The sequence below is a fragment of the Pongo pygmaeus genome, chromosome 4 (genome assembly GCF_028885625.2).
Source record: "Pongo pygmaeus isolate AG05252 chromosome 4, NHGRI_mPonPyg2-v2.0_pri, whole genome shotgun sequence".
Lineage (NCBI taxonomy): Eukaryota > Metazoa > Chordata > Mammalia > Primates > Hominidae > Pongo > Pongo pygmaeus.
In genome coordinates this window covers 117,580,966-117,607,185 of record NC_072377.2, presented here as the reverse complement: position 1 = coordinate 117,607,185, position 26,220 = coordinate 117,580,966, and the positions used below count along the sequence as shown (strand labels likewise).

General features: G+C 39.3%; 1 protein-coding gene across 1 annotated transcript in view; it reads left to right on the top strand.

Annotated features, from left to right (window-relative positions):
• Positions 1-26,220, top strand: part of MCC (MCC regulator of WNT signaling pathway) — a 478,671-nt gene that overhangs the window by 97,287 nt on the left and 355,164 nt on the right. The window contains exon 2 of the mRNA XM_054488736.2: positions 4,146-4,390. Within this exon, the coding sequence (XP_054344711.1) occupies positions 4,146-4,390 (245 nt within the window). The remainder of the gene's footprint in view (positions 1-4,145; positions 4,391-26,220) is intronic.

The following is a 26,220-nucleotide window of genomic DNA, read 5'->3' as shown; positions in this document are numbered from 1 at the left end:
AGCCAGTCTCAAGGCCAGCCCAGATTCAAGGACAGGGAAATAGCCTCCACCTATTGATGGGAGGAATGGCAAAGGCATGCTGTAAAGAGGCATAGTCACAGGGGACTGTACGCCATTGAAGGCCATTTGTAACAATCTGGCAAGGTGGCGTATGGAAATACCCCGCGATTCAAGTTCTCCAGACTTAGCTCTTGATATAAAGGAGAGCTTTTATAATTTTCTTCCTCTCCTGTAACTTTGTTCTCTCATCTTGTTGATAACAAAATGTAACTTTATATTCTCATTCATATGTAACATAGAAGGATAACACATATATAGATGAATGTAATTTTCTGGTTTGATATAAAAGCATTGTTAATTCATGACCTTTGATAATCAAGCTGCTCATGTTAGTGCTGTCCGTAATTGTTTTCTCATGCCAAAATGTACCTGTTATTAACGTCCGAGATGCTAGATGATAGCATGGAAAGGGCAAGAGCTCTAGAATCAGACCGATTTGGTTTAGATTTCCAGGCTGTACCACATATTGTCTCTGACTCTTTCAGCTGTCATATCGTAATCTGTAAAATGGGGACATGTTAGTCTATTCTTGCATGGCTGTAAAGAAACACCTGAGGCTGGGTGATTTATAAGGAAAAAAGGTTAATTTTGGCTCACTGTTCTGCAAGCTGTATAGGAAGCGTGATGTTGGCATCTGCTTCTGGTGAAGGCCTCATGACGCTTCCAATCATGGCGGAAGGCAAAGGGGAACCAGCATGTCACATAGCAAGAGAGGGAGCAAGGTGGGGGAGGAGGTGTCAGGCCTCTTTAAACAACCAGCTCTTGTATGAACTAACAGGGAGAGAACTCACTCATCACCAAGGGGATGGTGCTAAACCATTCATGAGGGATTAACCCCCATGCCCCAAACACTTCCTACCAGGCCCCACCTCCAACATTGTAGATTACATTTCAACATGGAATTTGGAGAGGATGAACATCCAAACCATATCAGGGGATAATTGTAATTCCCCTGCAGGCTTGTTAGTTATTATTGTTAATTTTGTATTTCTATACTGAAAGAATTTAGCTTGAATTTAGTTTTTAAAAACTAGTACTTCTATTTAAAACTTACAATTTGACTTAATTTGGTAGAGTGCAATGTATTTTGGCTTTGATCTTTTATATCAGCCTCTCAACAGCCTATACATTTAAAATTAAAATTCAGTGTTACACATTCTACTCTGAGTTGGTATTTCTAGACCATGGTTACTTCTTTACAGCTGTTTCTTGTAGAATGGGGCTTCTCAAGCCTGGACAGAGCTGAGTTTCTCACCAGGGTGCCCAATATATGTAAGTGGGCTGCCAGCAGGGAGGAAGGGTGGGCCTCTGGATAGATTGTACCACTTAGTGAGGTAGTCAGTTCCGTTCAGTATTCTTTTCCCCTGAGCAGATCACGATTCATTATTAAAGCCCTAATCATGAAACTGGGGTATTATGAAAGATCTATGATCAACAATTATAAAACAACCATAATAATGGCTACTGTTTATTGAGTACTTAATATGTGCCAGGAACTATGTTAAGTGCTTTCTATGTATTATCTCATTTCTTTTCAGAGCAACCCTATGAGGTAGGTACTACTACTATCCCCATTTTAAAACCTACAATGACATATCAATTTATGAAAGTAGTATAATACACTGTGAAAAGTGAAAATACACAGACAGGAAAAATGAATATACCATATTTTTACCAATCAGAGAATATTAATGTTAACATTACATGAACTTCTGGAATTTAGAAAACCTCTTTATTTTTGCTAAGCCTAAATTTAAGACTATTCTCTAAATATCTAAAAAAGAAATCCTTATTTTAGAAAGTATAATCTGAACCCTGAACTCAGAGTAAAAGCAGGATCCTTTCTTTCTGTTTGTATTCCTGCTTTAGCAATCCTAATCATCCCTAACTCTTGGATGAATCTGGCTAAATATCAGGTAGGTCTTATATGAAAATATTATATGAAAAGATTACTTTAAAAACCAAACAAACATTTTTCCAGTGTATCGATTAGCTACTGATGGAAGAAAAATCACAAAATCTGAGCTTAAGAATGAACTTTAATTTGCATGAACAATAAGAACTTACTCTTGATCACACATTTTGGGGTCAGCTGGAATGACTTTTCTTAAGCTATGAGTCTTCAGGTAGATTGGGGTGGCTTACTTTGAGACCCAGGCTAGATACAGGGATAATGGCTACCATGGTATGTTTTTCTCCTAATGATGACTGAAGCAAAAGGGGACAAGCTCAACAGTATAGGCACTTGTCCAGTAATATCCGAGGGGCCAAAGCAAGTTAGATGTGAAGCCTGAAGTTAAGGGATGGGAAAGGACACACCTACCATGAATGTCCTTGGCCCTGAGACCAAGGCAAGGGTATACATTTATAACACTACTGTGGGATAATGAAAGATTAGGACAAATATTAATAATTTAACCTGCCATACCCACTTCCATGTATATATTTATTCCTATCCTCATCCATCTACTTTACAAATATATGTGTGTGTGTATGTGTATATGTGTGTGTGTGTATACACAGATGCAGAGGCATATATATATGATATACATATGGACACAGACACACATGTATGCAGAAGATAAAACATGTAGCTATGTGTAAAAATTCTTTATAAAACCTGAAAGTGGGATAGCATATGGAAGCAGGGTGATGAGCTAAAAAGGCTGGTGGCATCGGCCTGGCATAAATTGAAAGGTCTTGGAGTCTGTTACATTTGTTGAAAAACACCATAAAGAGCAAATATAAAAGCATTTCGGGAACAAGACTAACCTAAATTTGATGATAACTCGGACCCTGGAAACCTGGGGAAGGGGACAAGGGCAGAGGTGGGGGAGGGGAGGGCAGGGCACAGAATTAGGGATAAAGAGGAGTGAATGAGAAGATATTAAAAATGCCCACAATTTTGTGAGCCTAGGGAATTTGAGAGAGACCATAGTGACATTGACCAGGAGACAGAATTTGTGAAGGGTGACTTGAAGAGTGGTCTTAGCATGGTTAGGTTTCAGGTGTCAGCAAACATCAAACTGGTTATGTTCTCCAGATAACTGAACTTTGGTAGTATGTTGAGACAGGCACACTAATTAGCTTTGTTTGTGACCATGAACAAATTTCTAATGTCTCTTCCAGCGCTTAAATTCTGCAGTCCTTTGACCTTTGTTGAAACCTGCAGTTGGAGGAATATGAACAAAATATTTGCTAAAGGAGGTTAGGTAGAGAGAAAAGAACAAGACTTGTATGTCAGGGATCAAACCGATGTCCTCCACATAAATGTTCTTGGTCAGCATAGGGTTATTGTTCTTGTTATTCTTTTTGAAATTCTTTTTTTATTTTTCTTTTTTTAAATTTGAGACTCTATAGGCTGGATACAGTTCTCTAGTCCAGCCACAGACCCCACCAAGCCCTCTTATCTTAGATCTATCCACTTCACACATTTACATTAAATCTAGTCCTGGAAGACATTGAAATTTTGATCCCTGCTCTTAGTCTTAGGGCTTACTGATTGCTTGTGGGAAGGTGGAAAGTACTCAAAAGCAGGCAAAACCAAAGGTAGCTAAGCACTGAACCACGAAAGTCAAGATTAAATCATGTTTTAAACAAGTACTAAAGTTAGCTGATTGGTCCAGAAAGCTGAAAGTCAAGCTTGTTAAAATCTCTGTTGGTTCTCTTATAACTTGACTAGATTTTGGACTGTGCCAAGAGTAGAAATAATGTCTGTTCTATGTTCTGAAACTTTATCTTACAGTGAGATTACAGTGCTATACTCTTCAGGTGTAAAGAGAGAACTTTATAATCCTCAATTTCAAAACAAAGAAAGGGAGAGAAGAGTGTGGAGACAGGAAGAAAAAGAGAACAAAGGATTAAAAGTTGCCTCACCGTTCCAAATAAGAGAGTTTTTGTTTAGAATAACCCAGATGAAACATGTTTTTTTCATACACTTATCACTTTTCTAGAAGCAATGAGAAAGTTGAAAATAGGTCTAGTATGTGAATATATTTAAGAAATACCTTTTTTTTTCATTAACCAGTTTCTCTAGCTTGAATGTCACTCATAACACATTTTCTTCTGTTCAACCTCTTCTGCAGAAATGACTTGCTAATGGTCTGTCGCCAGTTGAATATGGAAGAGTCTGTGGCTGAGATCATGAACCAATTGGGAGCAGACGAAAATGGGAAGATTTCCTTTCAGGATTTCACAAGATGCCGCATGCAGCTTGTTCGAGAAATTAGGAAGGAGGAAGTAGATCTTTCTGCAAAGTCAGACAACTCCTGTACAAAGAAGCTGAGGGATAGAATTGCTTCCTGGCCCACGAGCAGTGACAACAGTTTGGGTAGGTATAACCAGGTGGCAGTTTTATGGCACTCCACTGGCCTTGCCTGTGATCTGTCTAAATGAGAGTAGCCTCCCCAGCATGGGGCCAGCTCATACTGAGGCTGCCCTCCTGGCCACACTTTCCCTGGAGAAGTGCTCACTGTTTCCCCCATTTCTGTCTGATGGCTTCACACTTCCCAGCTTGCTGCTTTCTTTATTTTGCTTCTTCCATTTTCTAGGTATAATAATGCATTCAAGTAGCTATTATGGAAGAAGGGCAAATGCATAAGAAAGGTAGTAACTGCATCAGCAGGCCTCAGAAGCTCTTTGGGGAGGAAGTTTCAAGGTTACATGCAGAGGCTTTTAAAAACAATTTTTTGGGGGGCAGGGGACGGAGTCTTGCTCTGTTGCCCAGGCTGGAGTGCAGTGGCGGGATCTCGGCTCACTGCAACCTCTGCCTCCCAGGTTCACGCCTTTCTCCTGCCTCAGCCTCCTGAGTAGCTGGGACTACAGGCACCTGCTACCATGCCCAGCTAATTTTTTGTATTTTTAGTAGAGACGGGGTTTCACCGTATTAGCCAGGATGGTCTTGATCTCCTGACCTCGTGATCCACCCACCTGGGCCTCCCAAAGTGCTGGGATTACAGGCGTGAGCCACCGCGCCCGGCCTAAAAGCAATTTTTTAAATTTAATGTTAAAATTGTTTTCTATAAAGATGGTTTTTCTGTTCATAAGTTTATATTTCTTACTGGTGCAAGATAAGCAGTTGGAAAGAAAGTTCTTAATACTGTTGATAATTATTGAAATTGGGGGATGGGAACATGGGGTTTCTTGTATATATTTTTGAATACCCAGTTAGACATATTTTTTAGTATGTTTGAGATTTTACATAATAAAAAGTTAAAAAGGAAAGAAAGGAGACATCTTAAAGGGTAGCCTTAACAAAGAGACAGAAGAAAGTATCTGAATTTTCAGGGTTTGTTTTTCCTTGAAAATGTGTCTTTGATCTCATTGTTTCTCTGCTAGGTAGATCTAGTGGCAAGAAGTAAAGCATCATGTTAGTTGTCCATGTCCAAATGAGCATAGATAATTGTGTAGTGCCACATACACACACATCTTTAAACAATGCTTCTTATTATTGAGTAATGAAAACAATAAAAATGTCCACATATACTCCATGCATTGCTACCTTCATAGATTCTACTTTAGCAGCAAATTAGATGACTGATAATGCATGTGCTCTTAACATAATATGTAGAAATACTTAATATTGAAATAAAAACTTTCTGAGTATTCAAGTAATATATGTTCATTATAAAAAAAAACGCGGAAAACAGGCAAGCAGAAGAAAATAAAAATCATCTTAATCCTACTACCTGGGAATAATAACTACTGCCTACATTTGATATACTTACTTCTGGAATCTTTTCCTCTCCCTCTGTCTCTCTCGTCATGCGTGTGATTTGTGTTTTACTAATTTTTTTCACGTATCTTCTGTATATTTTGTATCTTGCAGTTTTTCTTTTGCTTTTTCTTCATGCTTTTAATGGTACTTGAAAGCATGATTTGTAAGTTTGCATGACACAAAATAGACACTCAGTAAATATTTATTAAATGATGAAATGAAGGAATTTTTTCTAAGCTGTATTTTCAGATTTTTCTGCCAAGAACATGGATTTCTTCTATATACACGTAAGTGTACACACATACATATTTGAAAGGTTAAGTACATTGTAGAACACCCCCAACCAATAATTGCATACTACATAGCATTAAAATAATGTGTAAATGTGTATCAAAATATGTACACAGAAGGAAATTTTTTGTGAAAAAAAAATTGTTTGTCAATGTGTAGTAGATATTTATAAAAATCCTAAAAGGAACTGGTTTGAAAGAATTGCTGCACACATCTAATTGGTTTGACCAGCTTGGAAGACTGTCCTGACCAGAGAAAGGATTGAAAAACAATACCCTTTCATCCTTTTATATAACTTTATACCCTTGGGAAAAGAGGTGGTAACTGACAGGAGGTGATTCATAAAATATGTCCTGAACTGAGGAAGTGCCAGCGGCTATGAAGCCTCCTACCACTTTCTCCTGGTAGTTAAGAGTTCAGAGTCAGACTATTTGAGTGAGAATCCTGTTTCTGACGCTTACTGTCTACATGACACTAGACAAATTATTTAACCTCTGTGTGTCTCAGTTTCCTCAAGTGTAGAATGGGGGCAGTTGTTATTTGGGGGAATAAAGGAGCTAATATATATGTAAAGTCCATAAAGCAATGCCCCGCACATAATCACTAAATATGTGTTAAACTAATATTGTTATTATTATTACCACGCGGTTTTAAGTCCTGGGGATTTGGAAAACAACTCCCTATTCAGCCTAATGTAAATCAAATACATCTAAAAATTGACACTAATTAGGCTGGGCACCATGGCTCATACCTGTAATCCCAGCACTTTAAGAGGCCGAGGCGGGAGGATCACTTGAGGTCACGAGTTTGAAACTAGCCTGGGCAACATACAAAAAATTTAAAAGTTAGCCAGGTGCAGTGGTGCATGCCTGTTGTCCTAGCTACTCAGGAGGCTGATATGGAGGGGTTACTTGAGCCCAAGAGTTAGAGGTTGCAGTGAGCTATTATGACACCACTGCACTCCAGCCTGGGTGATAGAGCAAGACCCTGTATCCAAAAAAAAAAAAAGGACAATAATTAAATAAAGATATACATGTTCAATTAGTCCTTCTCTTTTCTGTACTATTAACCTCTCCTTCTGACTCTATTTAGGTAAACTCCAGGATCTCCCTTCTGGGGGTGGAGGGAAACCCTCTCTTGACTTTGTGTCCCCATTAGTACTGCCTTATTTCTCTGACCCTTTCTTCAGTGCACTCTTACCATCTTCAGTCCTCACTACTCTGCTGGCCCTGCTCTTGCTGCCTCCATGTTGGCAATCCAAAGATTCCTTTTCTGCCCACATCTAAATCTTTGGAATGTGACCCAGCTGACTACTCCTTCATGCTAGCTATACTTTATTCTCTTGGATTTCTTGAAACCATGTTCTCCTGTTTACCATTTTAGCTTCCCTTTCTCAGCCTATACTACTTCCAAATTTTGAGGTGCCTTGGGGTTACATTCTCTCCTTAGATGATTTCATGTGGTCCCATGGGTTTATTTATTTATTTATTTGAGTCAGGATCTCACTCTGTCACCCAGGCTGGAGGGCAGTGGTGCAGTCATGGCTCACTACAGCCTCAACCTCCTGGACTCAAGTGATCCTCCTGTCTCAGCCTCCCAAGTAGCTGGAACTACAGGCATGCACCACCAGGCCCAGCTAATATTTTGTATTTTTTTGTGGAGATGTGGTTTCACTATGTTGTCCAGGATAGTCTCAATTCTTGGACTCAAGCCATCTTCCTGCCTCAGCCTCCCAAAGTGCTGAGATCACAGGCAAGTGCCACCATGCCAAGCTTGGTCCTATGGTTTTAAATACTAGTTTTGTACCAGTAACTCCCAAATATAATTATATATATATATATACATATCCCTGCCCTTTCCTGTGATCTCCAGAATCAGGTTAAATTGACATGTATTCCTAGATATCTTACAGACTTCCAACCTTAATGCAGTGAAAAAGAACTTTTGATTCTGTCCCCTACTTTTTCTCCCAGGCTTACTAGTCTCCCAGATAACCTTTACCTAGGAAATATCTGCATTTAGTAAATATCTGCCTGCGTCTCAGAAATATTTCTGTTCATCTGTTTGCTCAAGCTGGCAAGTCCCACTGTCTCGCATGCAAAAGTATAGCCAGAATCTGCCCACTTCCTTTGCTCTCCTGCCATCACCGTGTCCAAATCACCATCATATCTTTCCTTGCCTACTAAAATAACCTTTAACTGGCCTCCCTGGCCCCTTCCTTGGCTCCTGACATTTTATTTTCTACCCTGTAGTCAGAATTGTCTTTTAAAGTTATAAAATCATGCTTCGTTCAATCCCATGTCTAAAACATTCTGTGGCTTCTGTATCATCTTAAAATAAAGTCCCAATTCCTTCCCACCGTGTGGTGCATACCACCCACTCTGAGTGGATCTCCTCTTGCTCCCCTGACTTACCATGTTTGCCACAGTCACACTGGCCTTCCTGCTTTTCCTCTAATTTAGCAAACTCCGCCAGTCTCCCAGCCTTTACTAGGCACTTAACCAGGCTTAAATATTTCCTCTACAGAGAGGCCTTTCCAAGCTCAAGCAGCCTCTCCTCCTTTCCTCATTCACATGTTCTTACTGCTTCATACCACTCACCCTTATCTGACATGAATTATGTACCTTCTTGAATATTTACTTATCTATCTTTCCCCATACAAATAAATTTCCACTGGATTACTAATGACGTTGATTGTCATGTTTACTGCTATACTCCAGCACTTGGAACAGTGCCTGGCACAGGGAAGATGCTCGGTGCATGTTTGTTGAATGAATGAATGAATGAGCAATGCACTGTCATGCTTCTTTAGGGACACAGGGAAGTGCAGTGCACAGTTCCAGACACTAAATAACTTATAATGTGATTGTGGAGGCATAAGCACATGACAAATTAAGTGACAATAAGCTTTAAAGTAGAGTTAACAAAAGTTTGGAAGCCACTGAATGGTACAGAAGTTATGGTCTGCTCTATAAGAGGAGCTAAGAAATACTGTGAACAGGAGTTTCAGGAAATGGTTACCTGTGACTGTAGGATGAAGAGAAGTAGAAAGAATGTTGTGCTGTCATGAGAAAAGCCTAAGAAAAACTTAAGTTTAATAGTTAAGTGTCAGAAGAACTTTATTGTCAGCCTTGACATTTCACAGCACATCTACAGCAGGGAGTTGAGTTGGCAGAAAAAGAAGACTTGTCAAAACATTACATGCTCAACTTGGAAGAGGAATTTCGATAGATTCATTTCTCCCAAGTGTTTTCTGCAGAACACTGATTTAAAGAGATGGTTATAAATATTATGTGAGGAAAGAATTTCTTTGTTAAGTACATGTGAAAACTTTGGGTTAAACTAGATTATAGTTTTCTTTACGGCAAGACATCTCGGAGCCTTTAATATGCTATTGTTTCTTGAGAGTCTCCAGAAGAAGAATAAAATATAAGCATTTTCCACACTTAATTGACTGTAAACTTTTACTCACAAAGCTTCTCTTAGGCCATGCATTCTCTGCTCAAAAATTCTTTGGGTGAAAATTAAGGCACCTGAACAACCACGTCATAACAGATTTTTATATTGGTTTTAAGCCATCCCAGAAACAATATTTTTAAGTTTTTCTGTGTTTTAGACATCAGCTATACAATTTAATACTTGTAACAATAATATAAGTGTTTTAAAATTACTAGTATTTATTAGCATGAGACAATTTGCTAGGCACTTTACTTGTATTATAATGCTAGAAAGATAGATCCCAGTTTCACCACTGAGTTGCCATGGAACTTAGGCTAAGTTCGTGATTATTCTAAGCTTTAAGTTTTTTATCTCTAAAGATAAAGCAGTAACACAAACATTATAGGGAAGTTGGAAAGATTTAGTGAGATATTACATGTAAATTTCCTACGTAGAGCTTAAAATATCACAGGTTTTCTGTATATAAACGTGTTGTTATCATTATCATCTCTAATCCTTGCAACTACTTTCCTCATCTAGAATAGAATCCTCCTTCTATACAGGAGGAAACTGAGGCCGTAAGCCACAGAGCAAGTAAGGAGTAGAGAACACTCAGTCTGTTGAAAGAGATTTTGTGAGTCTCTTGCAACTTTAACATAGAAAACTGACGGGATGAGCGAAGTGCAAACTGAAAATAACACTGCCACCCAGAGGCCACTCCCAGAAATGACAGACATATGGTCCTCAGGGACTTGAGGCAGGGTCTGAGGGCAATTCGTGTTAGTGAAAGCCCATCTTGTTGGCAGCAAAGTGATGCATACATTATACCAGAACAGTTGTGAGGTATTCTGTATGCTACCTAATTTTCCAATGAAAAACAAATAATCTAGGTTCATTATAATTAATTGTAGATTTCATTTTGAAAAGTGTGCTTTTCTTTGTGATTGGGAAAGACTGGAGTTAAAAAAGAAATTCTAGCATTAGATATTTACCTATGTTAGCAATTCCAACAGAGCCTTTATTTAAACATGCCCTTTTAAATAAACAGTTTTTCTTTTTTACTTCAGCCAAGCTGTAAACCTTACACATGGATTCCATGTACTTGTGTCAAACGTGAATTATGTGAAAGGGGCAGTGCTTCAGGCTGATGGCCACTGAAGGTGCAGGGATTGCCTGAAGAGAGCTGATGCAGCCCTTTGAGCTGACTTAATGAGGCTGTCACCTGTCTGTGCTTCTCAGAGCTTTGGGGGCACTTGTTTTTCTTCCTTTGGTCAAGTCTCGGAGAGCCCCAAAACTTATTTCAATCAAATTCCATAGTTGTAAAACATTGTTTAAGATAGCAGACATAATGACCTGCTAATTAGTACAATTACCTTAATTTATACTAAGATTAGAACACCAGGCACAATTTATAATAACCTATATCTCCAAAGACTCTTTTTTGCCCTTTCCTTGAGGTAGATTCTCACCTGATGTGTCAGCCTTCATTGCTGCTCTGATGGTGCCCCATGGTCTAAGGAAAAAATAAAGTACTGAAGTTTCTCAGAAAAACTAACAGTAAAAAAAAGTTTTCTGTAATAGGAACTCAAAGTAAAAAGTTAGATCAAAGAATATATGGTTTAGACAGGAAGGACCTCAAACCCACAAGCCCAAGGGAGGAAGTTTGAGGAGATATCCTGATTCCTTGGCAGATTTAAAGAAACAATAAGCAGCCTCCTGAATTTGGGTTTGATATATTGTTTAAAAAAGTTAAAACTACAGTTTTAATTAATATATACAAAACCTATTCAGCCCTGACACATCCCAGTTTTCCAGAATGAATGCTACTGTTAGATTTCACTGTTAAAAATACTGCCCAGTGAGCATAAAACCAGACTCAAGTCACACACGATAGCCTTCAGCCCCATTTGAAGGTATAAGAGTTTTTTTTTTTCATTTTTGTGTTGTTTTGTTTAATTTTGTTTATTTTACATACTCTAAGCCCTCTGTCAAAGGGTAAACAATTTAATTTATTCTAATACTTAATTGGGAGTTTTAAAGGCCTTTAAAGTCTTTAAGTAATGGGTACCATTTTACATTCTATTGTTACATACTGAGAATGTCCTTCCTGTCCTTGAGGAGTCCATAATTCCTATTGATTCTTCTATTCATACTTCTCAGATTGGCAGTACTATGGTCTCGATATGGATCCTCCCTCATCTCTTGATTACTAGAGTTTCCTCCTAGCTGTTCTTTCTGCCTGCAAGCTGTTGATTTCAGTCAGTGCTGCTGTGTCTTCCTAATATTTTTGCTATGTACTCATGATACAGCTCTCTTTTATCTACTTAATTGACTATGCTGTCACCTCTGGATGCTTTTGGATGTCAAGACTCCTAACCATCTAGTGGGCTCATCCTACTGTATCCCATCATGTTTCCCACTGCTTCCCACATGGGCCCTTAGCTTCAGTAATGCTGGCCTTCTTATGACCCCTATACAACCCCTCAAACCTACTTCTTGAGTTTTGTTCCTTCTGTACTATGTATTAGGGCTTTTCGGTGACAAGCAGCAAACACCCAACTCTAATACTTTGAAGAATAAGTGGGAGGTGGTGAGAGAGAATGCAAATGTGACCATATTGGAGAAGCCTAGGCAATTAGATCCAGCATGGATGGATTCAAAGGCTCAAATGTCATCAGCCTTCCTTCTGCTGTGTCTCAGCCCTTTCCTTTAGAATTGGCTTTATTCTCAGGCTCCTGGTCATGGCTTCCAGCAGCCCAAGACTTACAGCCATTCTGTCAGGTAGCCACAGAGAAAAGAGGGATTCTTCTCTAATGGTGGCTTCACAAAAGTCCTGGGAATTGGTCTCACTAGCTCTTCTTGGGTCATATATCTATTCCTGAACAAGTCACTCAGGCTATAAGAATGCAGTGATCTGATTGGCCAGGCCTGGATTACATGCTCAGCTTGTGAAATTAGGGTAGAGTTGGCTCTATCCCCATCTTGTGGACTAAGAGCTGAGGAAAGAGCAGGTAGGGAATCAAGGTCCTGTCACTACCAGAAAGGCGAATGAGTGCTGGGCAGGCAAAAATAACAGATGCCCATTCCATGGTTTTATAATGGAAGTTTTCTTTTTATGTGTATTTTCACCATCCTCAAAAGGCTTTAATAATGCTACATAATACTGATAAACTGATATACACACACACACACACACACACACATATATATATATGGCAACTAGGAGATTCATGTGTGTCTTATACACAACCCAATTGTAAGTTTTTAAATGAATTGGTAAACATTTTATTTTGTCTCTTAATGTGTTTTCATTATATCTTGTGCATTTATCTGTCATTGCAATTATCAGCCACATTGTGTTATAATCATCTACTGTATATCTATCTTCTCTACTCAATTATGCATGTTGGGCAAATAGTACAGAGCCTGACACAGGGCATGCATTGGGTGAGTGTTTGGCCAATAAACAAATATACCAGTGAACAAAGCTTTCTGATACCCATAGCACCTAATCCCATGGACAACGACTGTTTTCAATTTATTGTCAGTCTTCAAAGCATGAACCTGTTTGTTCAAGGTACAGTTATTCCTTTGAAATAAGAAATGTGTGCTTGGATCTGAGCAACTTTTAAAGAGAAAATTAGTCCAAGTAATGAGTTAAAGATCAATATTACCAAGGTTAATTTTTTTTATTTTAAATCTACTCTTATCCTGAGGATAAAAGTCTCAGGCTGGATGAAATGAAAACACCAAACACTGAGTTCACATCAGCTAATATCTAGTACGTGCCTTCACTATGACACTTGCTGCTAAATTGACAGAAGAAAGAGAATGTGTGATGTGGCTGATTGAAAAACATGGCCACAATATTTTGCAGCTTTTCCCGTCAAGAGGTGGAGTATTTTCTCCCCACCCCTTAAATCTAGGGTGGCCTTGTGGTTTGCTTTGAACAATAAAATGTCACAAGAATGAAATTGTACAAGTTGTGGAGCCAAGGCCTCAAATCCCTTGCAGCTTCTTCATTCATGTCTTGGAACACCCCTGCCACCATGAAAGAACATCTGGACTAGACTAGCAAAGGTTGAAAGACCACACAGGGAGGCCCAGCCAACAGCCAGCACCAAGCCCCAGACATGGACTAAGTGTGGATATCTTAGTCCCTCCAGCCCCTGTCAAGCTACCAGATGACTATAGTCACATCAGTGACCCCAGATGGGACAAACCAAAGTACTGCTCAGCTAAGCCCAGCCCAGCTGAGAATTGTTGACCCCCAGAATCATGAGAAACAGTAAATTGTTGCTGTTTTAAGTCACTAAGTTTTGTGGTGGTTTTTTATGTAGCAGTAAATATGAAACACACAGAGAATTATCCTTAAGAAATTTGTGAAATTATTGTGAATCAAGATAAAACATATAAATAGAACTAGTACAGGATCATATATGATCAAGTGAAAAATGTGTGAAGCAAACAAGTTGTGCTATAGGCGATGAGAAAGGAGAATCATTGTCAGAAACCAGAGAAGACTCTTGGAAGAAATAAAGTCCAAGCTGATCTTGGAAAACTAGAAAAAAAAATGGAACAATGTTGAAATAAGGAAACACACCCAGGTCATGATAAGTTGGAGAAGAGATCAATAGAAAGTATTTAACCTGTAATTAAATTCAATGTCCCTGTGCATCATACTGAGTTATATGAACATCCGGGGAGTACACAGCTATGGTTGGGTGTGGGAAGTACTAAAAGCTCCAAGACAAACTTGGTGCATCTTTTTTTTTTTTTTTTTTTTTTGAGACAGGGTCTCACTCTGTCACCCAGGCTGGAGTGCTGTGGCACAGTCACGGCTCACTGCAGCCTTGACCTCCTGACCTCAAGCCATCCTCCCACCTCAGCCTCCTGAGTAGCTGAGACCACAGGCGTGCACCACCATGCCCCAGCTAATTTTTGTATTTTTTGTAGAGATGGGATTTCACCATGTTGCCCAGGCTAGTCTTGAACTTCTGGGCTCAAGTGATCCACCTGCCTCAGCCTCCCAAAGTGCTGGGATTTACAGGTGTGAGCCATCGTGCCCAGCCAACATGGTGTATCTTCTCAAGCATCAATTTAGTTGACTATTTGGAGGAAAAGTTATATAACTTGGTAAATTGCTTAAAATTTGTATTAATACAAATATAGCGTAGAATTAACCATTCAAATGAATTTTTAAGATGAAACATGTGACTTCAAAGAAATCTCTGGCTCGGGGGTAAGTCGGTCTGTCCCCTAGACTCTTTCGACTATCCTCTGCCTTCAGCATACTGTGGTGGAAGAGACTGAGAAATGCTTCATTAAAGGATTCCTTTAAAAATATAAACCTCAGAACTTACTTCTCTTTTAGTTTGTCTCTTTGGGTTGTTCAGGGCTCCTGACATTTGAGCTGACAATTGTTTTAGTACAAGACAATGATTTACAGAGTCCATCAGGATCGAGGAGCAAAGAAGGTTTAAGGCTGTCAAACACTGTTAAGATCACAGCAAAGATATTTTCTGGAGTGACTATTGCAATGGCTTTGCTATTAAAAAAAAAAAAAAAAAAAGTAGAAGCCCCAGGCTGGGCACCGTGGCTCACGCCTGTAACCGCAGCCTTTGGGAGGCCAAGGTGGTCAGATTACTTGAGCTCAGGGGTTCAAGACCAGCCTGGGCAACATGGTGAAACCCCATCTCTAAAATTAGCCAGGCGTGGTGGCATGCCCCTGTGGGCCTGTGGTCCCAGCTACTCAGGAGGCTGAAGTGGAAGGATTGCTTGAACCTGGGAGGTAGAGGTTGCAGTGAGCTGAGATCACACCACTGCATTCCAGCTTGGGTGACAGAGTGAGACCCTGCTCAAAAAAAAAAAAACCTCAGCTTCTCAACTTAGCATGTATAGGGAAGCAATCCTGCAGTGAAAATGTGTTAACACAGGAAAATCTTGATTATGCAGGGGTAGCTTTTATGTGGCAAATCTTGTTTTAAAATTATGAACATAATTAAGGATATTACATGACAGTATCCTTTATATATTTCACAGCTTTAAAACTAACCATTTTTTTCCAACCCATGGAAAATATGAAACAAAGAAATAGAGAAAGAATCTGTTTAAATTTATCTTGAGAGGTCACGTCATCTGCCATGAGGAGCGATCAAGAGTTCTTCTAAACAAGGGAATGAAAGAGGAAACTGTAAACCTTCCCCCACCCCATTCTCAGACAATTGAACCCGTATATTAAAATGTAAGTACAAAACAGCTGATGAAACCAAAGATAATAAATGACTTTGACATCTAAGACAGAGTAATCAACAGTCAGATGTATGTTATTTATCTATCAGAATGAAAATATTTCTGTATTAGGTATATTTGAACTTCAGTTCTTTGTATTTAATTGTTTTTTTAGTGCAAACTTTATTATTTTTTAGAATATTTTGGAAACATATTTTATATATGTGTCTTTTCAGAGTATGTCACATGCACAATTGTGGTGTGGACACCTTCATTCATTGAAATAACTCTCTTCTCAATCAGACACCCAAGTTGCACTCTTAGAAACAACTTTTATACATGTGTCTTTAGACAGTGTTTTAGGGTGGGCTCAGGAGCTCATGCTTGTAATCCCCGCACTTTGGGAGGCCAAGGTAGGTGACTGCTTGAGCCCGGGGGGTTAAAGGCTACAGTGAGCTGTGATTGCACCACTGCACTCCAGCCTCGGTGACAAAGCAAGACCCAGTCTCTGAAAAAGATTAACAGTGTTTTACATGCAGAACAATATAGTGATCACATTCATACATTCATTCTTAGTGTAAACTTGAAATTCTGTACTTATGATGTTATATTCTATTTGTGGTATATTGGACATTATCTCTTCATTCTGTATTCACTGCAGACAGAAGGAAAAACTAAAGAGCAATACAAAGAAAACATATGATATATATATATTTTTTAAACTTCTAAGAAAACATGTACAAGGTCACTGGATTCACGAATATTTCTGAGATATTAAATATTTTAGATTTCTCTTCTAGATCAGTACTTTGTGTAATTCAGTATGTTGTTTTGTGGTGGTCTAAATTCTTTTACAATGATGTCTCAAGTAGTACAAACTGGTTCAGTCTTACTTGCTGATTTTGTCTTTTATCTGTGCGTTTCACACTATTTGGTGCTGCTCTTTTTGAACCTATTATTTTAGCTTGCTTCTTAATGGCATTAATCACTTCATTTTAGTCAGCATAAACCAAAAAAGTTCATGGGAATCCAGGTGTGTTTATCTCAGGTGGTAATTCTGGCATGAAGGGAGTCAGTGATTACCTGTGTTGATCATATCTTTTGGACCACACATAACACAATGAAATTGTTCATCTATTTTCTCTCTCCAGCATGATTTAACTGAAGCAATTCATTAAGTGTCACTGTTTTTATGGGATGTTGAAGCCATTCCAATTTCTGTGGCAGTGATACAACTTGGCATGATTTTAGTTATTTTTCATGGAAGAAAAATGATTACTTGGCTGAGATAAAGGCTCAGTCTGCCTACAGAAAGTGTTTAATTTGGCCAGACTATTCCATTGTCCATTGTTCATTCTACAGAATCTGTCACTCAACATTATAATCACAGAAAGCTCAGGAAGGCTTATTTTGCTTCCTGTTTTATCTCTTGTAAGACTAATGCAAATTCATTGGAGAACATAAATGAGAGGGCATTAGTAAATGACTAATGTTTTAACTAATGTTTTGTGTATAAGTTTAAATCCGTTAAATTTATATGGTTGTTTTGGAAGAATTGTGTATGGTTTCCAGTTGATCCATTTAAGTTTGCTATCTACAAGAAAAACATTTTTCTCCTAGTTGAAGCAGAATTTAATCTGGTACTTCGTATATTTGTTTGGCTCTCATTTTATGCATGCATATTTGTGAGTTCTAGATATATTTTAACACAAAAATATTACCATGTCAGATTTATTTCTTTGTATACTTATAGTGTTTTCTTTGATTTATCTGACTTGAGTACTTTGATAAAATTTTACCCTTGAATTACAAGATTATAGCCAAGAAGGTCTGTCAAATATAATTTAATTTCATTCTCTGTATAGGATAGATGAGGAAATGGAGACCTAGAGGATTAAATAATATTGCTGAGGTCACAAAACTAATTGTGTCATGGCTGGGACTAGAATGGAACTCTCCTGGCTCCTGATTCAGCTGTCTTTTTTTACTTTCTGTTTTTTGAGACGGAGTCTTAGTCTGTCACCCAGGCTGAAGTGAAGTGGCACAACCTTGGCTCACTGCAACCTCCGCCTACCAGGTTCAAGTGATTCTCCTGCCTCAGCCACCCAAGTAGCTGGGATTACAGGCATGTGCCACCACACCCGGCTAATTTTTTTTGTCTTTTTAGTAGAGATGGGGTTTCATCGTGTTGGCCAGGCTGGTCTCGAACTCCTGACCTCAAGTGATCCACCTGCCTCTGCCTCCCAAAGTGCTGGGATTTGCAAGCTTGAGCCACCACGCCCAGCCTCAACTGTCTTTCAGCTAATTCACACTGCTGTATTATTTCTCCTGTTTTCTTGTGCTATATTAATAAAACCTTAGAATTTAGGTCTCTAAGATGGTTTTTCTTGTTAGAAATTTCTGTATAGATGTTTAGAATCTACAGACTGTGTGTTGAAGGGGAGAGGGTGTCTATGTATGCATATATGTTCAATGCTGGAAAATGGTTTTGCTTTTTTGAAATACAATCTCAAAAATTTCAGTGCTGATGACTAAATTTTAAGTGATTTTTAAATAGAACAGAACTAACAAAATATGTCTATGGATCAGTCTATAATCTACCAGTCTGCAGCTTCTGTCAGAAGAAAGACCTTAACTCAGTAGAGGAGGAGATGGCTTCTTTCTGAGCCCTCATCTCTTGCTTTTAGAAAAAGAGGAATCAGACTATCTAGTCTATGTTTCTGAATGCTGGGAACAGAAATGAGGATAGGATTGGGCTAGTACCCACAGTCGCTTCTGATACTCCTTATCATCTAGTTTTGTGACGTTTCTGTTAATTTCTCTTTAGACATTAATAAAATCTTTTATAATGGTGTCACTTTGCACTGTTTGGGATGTCAAAGAAGAACAGGCTTCCATTTTTGGGCCTTAATGTCAAAAGGGAAAAAGCTTTGCCTCTTCATGGTCTGGGAATGGTTATAGGGATAATTAGAGGAAAATCCTGAAGGGGAAGGTGAATCATAGAAGACAACAGTTGGGATTATGAGGATTCTGCTACATCATCCATTGTGGAGATTCTCCCTCCATTGCCAACTGGGTAGAATAAGAGGTTTGCTTTTATTTAGGGAGTTGTCTGTTTTCTTATACCTTTCTGCTGATTTGCATTGATGTTGACTAAGTTATATCCTCAGAGTTTTTCCTTTGGTTCATCCCCAAGAAATACTTTTGTTCTTGTTTTAAAAACCAAATGCCAGAGAATATGTTTAGTCTTATCAGTCATTCATACTGTGTATGAATAAAATGATAGATTTTTTACTTGAATCAGTTTTAATGAGGGAAACAGACAAGAGAGAGATTTTGAAGGAAAGAAGTAGGGTGAGGGAGAATTAGAGTTATGGAAGAAACCTAAGGAAGGGAGAGGGAGGCAGGGCTTATGAAAAGCACATTTTGCCTGTTTCACTTTTGTCTATGCCAGGTCTGATAAAGTTCATTTAGTATGACATAGATCAGCGTTTCCTAAATTGGGCCCAACAGGCTACCATAGTTTTAAGAATGGTGAGCTGAGATCTCAGAGCTGAAATAGGTTATGTAGCCCAAAGGTGGAAACAACCAAAGAGCAACAAACATCTGAAGAATTCCTCTAAAATAAAAGATAGAGACCAAAATCAATAGAAAAAGTAACTTAAAGGGAACAGAGACTCTGCAGAGAGAACACTCAAAAAGTCTACCATTAATATATTCTGAAAAAGAGAAGAAAATGTTGTATCCATGAAAAAAGAATAGGGTAAAAAAGGCATTTTTTTAAACTCTGGAAAAATATATTTGTGATATTATAAAATATATATTTAGTCTTTGTCCTTATTTTCTGGCATACAACACTTCATATCCTTAAAATCTCCAAAGGTGAGGTATTTTTATGTGATAATGAGTTGACTGATGGTTGGCCGCCCCTAGGTAGCTTCAGGATGAGGCTGGTCACTGAAAAGACCAAGGCAGGATTATAGAGTTGGGACTTTAAGCCCCAGCCCCCAACCTCTAGGGAGGGAAGAGGGGCTCAAGGTTAAGTTGATCACCTATGATCAGTGATAATCAGTCATGCCTATGTAATGAAGTGTCCATTAAAAAAAAAGGACTGGATTCAGAGAGTTTCTGGATAGCTGAACACAGGGCATGGAAGCTCCATGTCCCCTCCCACATGCCTTACCCCATGCATCTCTTCATCTGTTTCCCTTATAATATCCTTTGTAATAAACTGGTAAACATGTTTCCCTGAGTTCTGTGAGCCACTCTAGCAAATTAATCAAATCCAAGGAAAAGATCGTCGGAACCCGCTTTTATACCCAGTTGATCAGAAGCACAGGTAAAACAACCTGGAGCTTGTGGTTGGCATCTAAGGCAGGATGGCAGGGTTGGCATCTTGAGGGACTGAACCCTCAACCTGTGGGAGCTGATGCTATCTCTAGGTAGATAGTATAAGAATTGAATTGAATTAGAGGACACTCAATTGGCATCCACTGCAGAATCGATTCCTTGCTTGTTGGTGGGGAAACATCCCCACACATTTGGTCACAGAAATCTTCCATGTTGCTTGTTGTTGAGTGAAAGAATAGGAAAAAAAAAACACTTTTTCTTCTATACTGAGAATATCATAAATTATAAATTCAGTGGGAAAAAATAAGAAATAAAGATTAGAATATCTTCCAGAGAAAGGAGGGAAAAGACAAGGAAATAGAACATAGGAAAGAAAAGGTAAGAAAATTAGAGCGCTGATGCAGGATGTTCACCATTCAAATAATAGGCATTCTAGAAAGAGTAAACAAAGAAAACAAAGGGAAAAACATCACCAACAAGATAGTCTATGAAATTTTCCTTCAAAGAGAAGTATGTGTTTGTTGATAAAAGTGCCTGGGAAGTATCCTAGCATAAAAGATAAACTCTGACCAACATTAAGACATGCATAATTATGAAATTTTATAACACTAAGGACAAAGAAAAGATTCTTCAAATTTTCAGAGAGGAAATCAAAACAGGACAAATTCAAAATATTCAGTATCAGAATAGCTTCAGACATCTCACAAATGCTGGATGTTAAGTGAGCAACGCAAAATTGTGAAGAAAAATTATTTCCAACCTAGAATTCCTTACCAATCAAATTATTAATGAAATGTTAGAATAGAATATAAATATTTTCTGTACTTGGAAATGAGACTGAGTAGAGATGGGGCTTGGCTTCGGCTTACCCCTACTAGAGTATTCTTTCATGTATTCCCACTGATCATAAAACCCACACTACTACCTCACTGCTGTTGTCCTTTTACTTAAATAATTCTAGGAACTGGCCTTAGGAGATAAGCAAGGTTGCAGTGTCCCACCTCAGTAAGGAATGTTGGACAATTGATTTATAGTCTTGTTGCCAGTGGCCAGACCACCAGGTGGCCCATTACTCAAGATAACTCTAATGACCAGATAATGCTGACCTACATGCCCTACCCCTCAGCCAGCATACCCTACCCTGATGTCATTTCCTTTGCTTAGTCTAATAAAAAAGCCCTACTGGCTCTTTTCAGAGTCAGTCAGGGGATTCTCTCTCTCTCTCTTTCTTTCTCTCTCTCTCTTCCCCCCTCTCTCTCTCTCTCTCTCTGCCTCCCTTATGCCCAAGCATAAGTTTTAATGAAGCCTTGTCTGGGAAAATTCTTTTGGCCTCATGTCAATTTCTATTGCAATGAGAAATCAAGAACCTCTAGTCAGTAACAGAAACATGAAAGAGAATGCAAACAGATGAGAAGTGAAACATAACGGACATTGGAGCAAGTCCAGAAGAGTAGGTAAAAAAAGCTCCAGGAGAAAGCCTTCACACTAAATTTGATGGAATATATGTACATCTTAAATTATTGAGAAGAGACTTAGATAATTGGCCAAGAATTTGAGGCTGAACTCATGATGCATAGAAAACTAAACAAATGAAAATACACAAAAATTAGTCTCAAGGAAATAAAAAAATTGTTCAAGAAAAAAAACTTGGCTCATCTGTAAATATGTATTTTCATTATAATAATTTGCATATTCATAATTTACATGATGAATATTGATTTCCATATCAATTAACATGATTAAATATCAGAATATATTGTCCAGCTGAAAATAACTTTAAAAGCTGAAATAAAGCTAGGTACAGCAGTTCACACCTGTAATCCCAACACTTTGGGAGGTTGAGGAGTGAGGATCTTGAGCCCATGATTTCAAGACCAGTCTGGGCAACATAGGGAGACCCTGTATCTACAAAAAATTTTAAAAATTAGCCAGACATGGTGGTGCATACCTGTGGTCCCAGCTACTTGGGAAGCTGAGGTGGTAGAATCACTTGAGCCTAGGAGGTCAAGACTGCAATGAGTATGATTGCACCACTGCACTCCAGCCTGGGTGATAGAGCAAGATCCTGTCTCAAAAAATAAGTAAATAAATAAATAATTTTAAAAAGCTGAAATAACTATATTTTTAACCTTCTCCTTTAAACGTGCTGAATATCCCGCAAAAGAGTAAAGATGTATGAGTCTAAAATCTAAGTAAATGAGGAAACCTTGCACACCAAGCCACTCTTACTGAAGATTATTGTCTGAACCTCATAAAAATTACATGACTTTATGGACCCTGGGAACAGAAGACAAATTCCAGGGTCTTCTCAGGTAGGAAATCGAATAAGACAAATCATTTTTTAAAAAATCTAGAAGCCTAGAGGGCTATATCTTCTGGCTAAGGTTGAATAGAAGTATTCTACCCATATGTTACCCTCAAAATATTAAAAGGAAAATTGCCTTGGAGGTGATTAAAGCAGTTCTAAAAGAATATCCACGAATAATTATCCAGAGAATATGGGCAATTCAGTTTCTACAATTACTTAGTATATAAAGAGACTACACACATGAGCAAGAATTAACATAAAAAACCTACTAAGATTTCATTTATTGCAATGATCAAATTCAGAATATAAATACACTTACTATGTCCAGAAAGAAAATCTAAGCTAGAAAAAAAGAAAACCAAAAAGACAAAGCAGATTCAAAAAAGGAACTAAATGAACATCTAGGAATGAGAAATGTTATAATTGAAATTAAAATCTGATTAAAATTAACAAATGAGAAATGAAGAGAGAATTCGTGAACTGAAAGAGGGGTTTGAGGACATTAGTTTCGAAAGCACAAAAGAAGAAAGAGATGTAAAATATGAAAGAGAGGTGATATGGTTTGGATCTATGTCACCACCAAATCTCATGTTGAATTGTAATCCCAAGTGTTGGAGGTGGGGCCTGGTGGGAAGTGATTAGATCATGGGGTCGCGTTCTCATGAATGGTTTAGCACCATCCCCAACTTGGTACTGTATAATGAGTGAGTTCTCACAAGATATGGTTGTTTAAAAGCATGTAACACCTCCCTGCTCTCTCTCTTCCTTCTGGATGTGAAGTGCTGGCTCCTCCTTTGGCTTCTGCCATGATTCTAAGTTTCCTGAGGCCTCCCCAGAAGCTGAGCCGATGCCAGCATCATGTTTCCTCTACAGCTTGTGGAACCATGAGCCAGTTAAACCTCTTTTCTTTATAAATTACCCAGTCTCAGTTATTTCTTTATAGCAATGCAAGAATGAACTAATACAGAAAATTGGTACCAAGTAGTGGGGTGTTGCTATAAAGATACCTGAAAATGTGAAAGTAGCTTTGGAACTGGGTAATGGGCAGAGGTTGGAAGAGTGTGGAGGGCTCAGAAGAAGATAGGAAGTTAAGAGAAAGTTTGGAACTTCCTAGAGACTTGTTGAATGGTTATGACAATACTGACAGTGATGTCGTTAATCAAGTCCGGGGTAATAAGGTCTCAGACGGAAATGAGGAACTTTTGGAACTAGAGTAAAGGTCACTTTTGCTATGGTTTAGCAAAGACCCTGGCTGCATTGTGTCTCTGCTCTAGGGATCTGTGGAACTTTGAACTTGAGAGTGATGATTTAGGGTATCTGGTGGAAGAAATTTCTAAGCAACAAGGCATTCAAGATGTGGCCTGGTTGCTTCTAACAGCCTATGCTCATATGTGTGAGCAGAAAAATGACATAAAACTGGAATTTAAAAAGGAAGGAGGGTGTAAAAGTTTGGAAAATTTGCAGGCTGGCCATGTGGTAGAAAAGAAAAGCCTATTTTCAGGGGAAGAATTCAGGTAGGCCACAGAAATTTGTTTAAGTAGAAGAGCCAAGTGCTAATAGCCAAGACAATGGGGAAAAGACCTCAAAGGCATTTCAGAAACCCGCACAGCAGCCCCTCTCATCACAGGCCTGGAGGCATAGGAGGGTTTCATGGCCATGCCCAGAGACCTGCCACCCTGTGTGGGCTTGGGACACTGCTCTCTGCATCCCAACTACTCCAGCTCCAGCCTTGGCTCAAAGGGCCTCAGATAGAGCTCAGCCCACTGCTTCAGAAGGTGCAAGCCATATGCCTTGGTGGCTTCTACATGGTGTTAAGCCTGCAGGTGTGCAGAGTGCAAGAGTTGAAGCATGTGAGCCTCCACCTAGATTTCAAAGGATGTATGGAAAAGCCTGGATGTCCAGGCAGAAGACTGCTGCTGAGGCAGAGCCCTCATGGAGAACCTGTACTAGGATGATGTGAAGGGGAAATGTGGGATTGGAGCCCCCACACAAGTCCCCACTGGGGCACTGTCCAGTGGAGCTGGGAGAAGAGGGCCATCATCCTCCAGACCCTGGAATGGGAGAGCCACTGGCAGTTTGCACCCTATAGTTGGAAAAGCCATTGGCACTCAGTGCCAGCCCATGAGAGTAGCCACAGGGGCTGAACCCTGCAAAGCTACAGGGGCAGAGCTGCCCAAGGCCTTGGGAGCCCACCACTTGCATTTGTATACCCTGGATGTGAGAAATTGAGTCAAAGGAGATTATTTTGGGGCTTTAAGATTTAATAACTGCCCTGATGGGTTTTGGACTTGCATGGGGCCTATAGTTCCTTCCTTTTTTTTTTTTTTTCTGTTTTTTGGGGTTTTTTTTTTTTTTTTCTGTTTTTGAGAAAGAGTCTCACTCTTTCACCCAGGCTGGAGTGCAGTGATGCAATCTCGGCTCACTGCAACCTCTGCCTCCCAGGTTCAAGCAATTCTCCTGCTTCAGCCTCCTGAGTAGCTGGGATTACAAGCACCCACCACCATGCCCAGCTCTACTAATTTTTGCATTTTAGTAGAGATGAGGTTTCACCATATTGGCCAGGCTGGTCTTGAACTCCTGACCTTGTGATCTGCCTGTCTTGGTCTCCCAAAGTGCTGGAATTACAGGCATGAGCCACTGTGCCTGGCTATAGTTTCTTTCTTTGGGCCTATTTCTTCGTTTTGGAAGGGGACTATTTACCTAGTGCTTGTACTACCATTGTATCTTGGATGTAACTAACTTGTTTTGATTCTATGGGATTATAGGCATAAGGGCCTCGTCTTGTCACAGATGAGATTTTGGACTTTGGACTTTTGAGTTAATGCTGAAATGAGTTAAGACTTTTGGGGACTATTGGGAAGGCATGATTGTATTTTGCAGTGTGAGAAGGACATGAGATTTGGAGGGTCCAGAGGTGGAACGATAGGGTTTGGATCTGTGTCCCCACCAAATCTCATGTCAAATTGTAATCCCAAGTGTTGGAGTTGGGGCCTGGTGGGAGATGACTGGATCATGGGGCAGAGTTCTTATGAATGGTCTAGCACCATCCCCCTTTGGTACTATTTAGTGAGTGAGTTCTCATGAGATTTGGTTCAAAGTGTGTAGAACCTTCCCCTTCTCTCTCTTCCTTTTGCTGCGGCTATGTGAAGTGCTGGCTCCACCTTTGCCTTCTGCCGTAATTGTAAGTTTACTGAGGCCTCCCCAGAAGCCAAGTGGATACTGGCATCATGCTTCCTGTACGGCCAGTGGAACTGTGAGCCAATTAAATTTCTTCTTTATAAATTACCTGCTCCCAGGGTTTTTTTTGTTTGTTTTTTTGTTTTTTGTTTTTGAGACGGAGTCTCGCTGTGTCACCAGGCTAGAATGCTGTGGCGTGATCTCAGCTCACTGCAACCTCCAACTCCCTGGTTCAAGCAATTCTCCTGCCTCAGCCTCCTGAGTAGCTGGGATTACAGGCATGTGCCACCACACCCAGCTAATTTTTGTATTTTTAGTAGAGATGGGGTTTTGCCGTGTTGGCCAGGCTGGCCTTGATCTCCTGACCTTGTGATCCACCCGTCTCTGTCTCCCAAAGTGCTGGGACTACAGGGTGAGCCACTGTGCCCGGCCAGGTTTTTTTTTAATAGCAGTGCAAGAATGGACAAACACAAGAGGCTATAGTCAGGAAGTTTTCAACATAACATAAAATTAGATTTCCAAAAGGGGAGGAAAGAATGAAGCAGAAGCTCCCTCCCTCCACCCTGGAGTCATCTCATTAGTGTAAAAAAAGACAATTATGTTTCAGGAAATTTCAAAGATTTTTGAAGCTCTGTGCCAGTAACCAGGA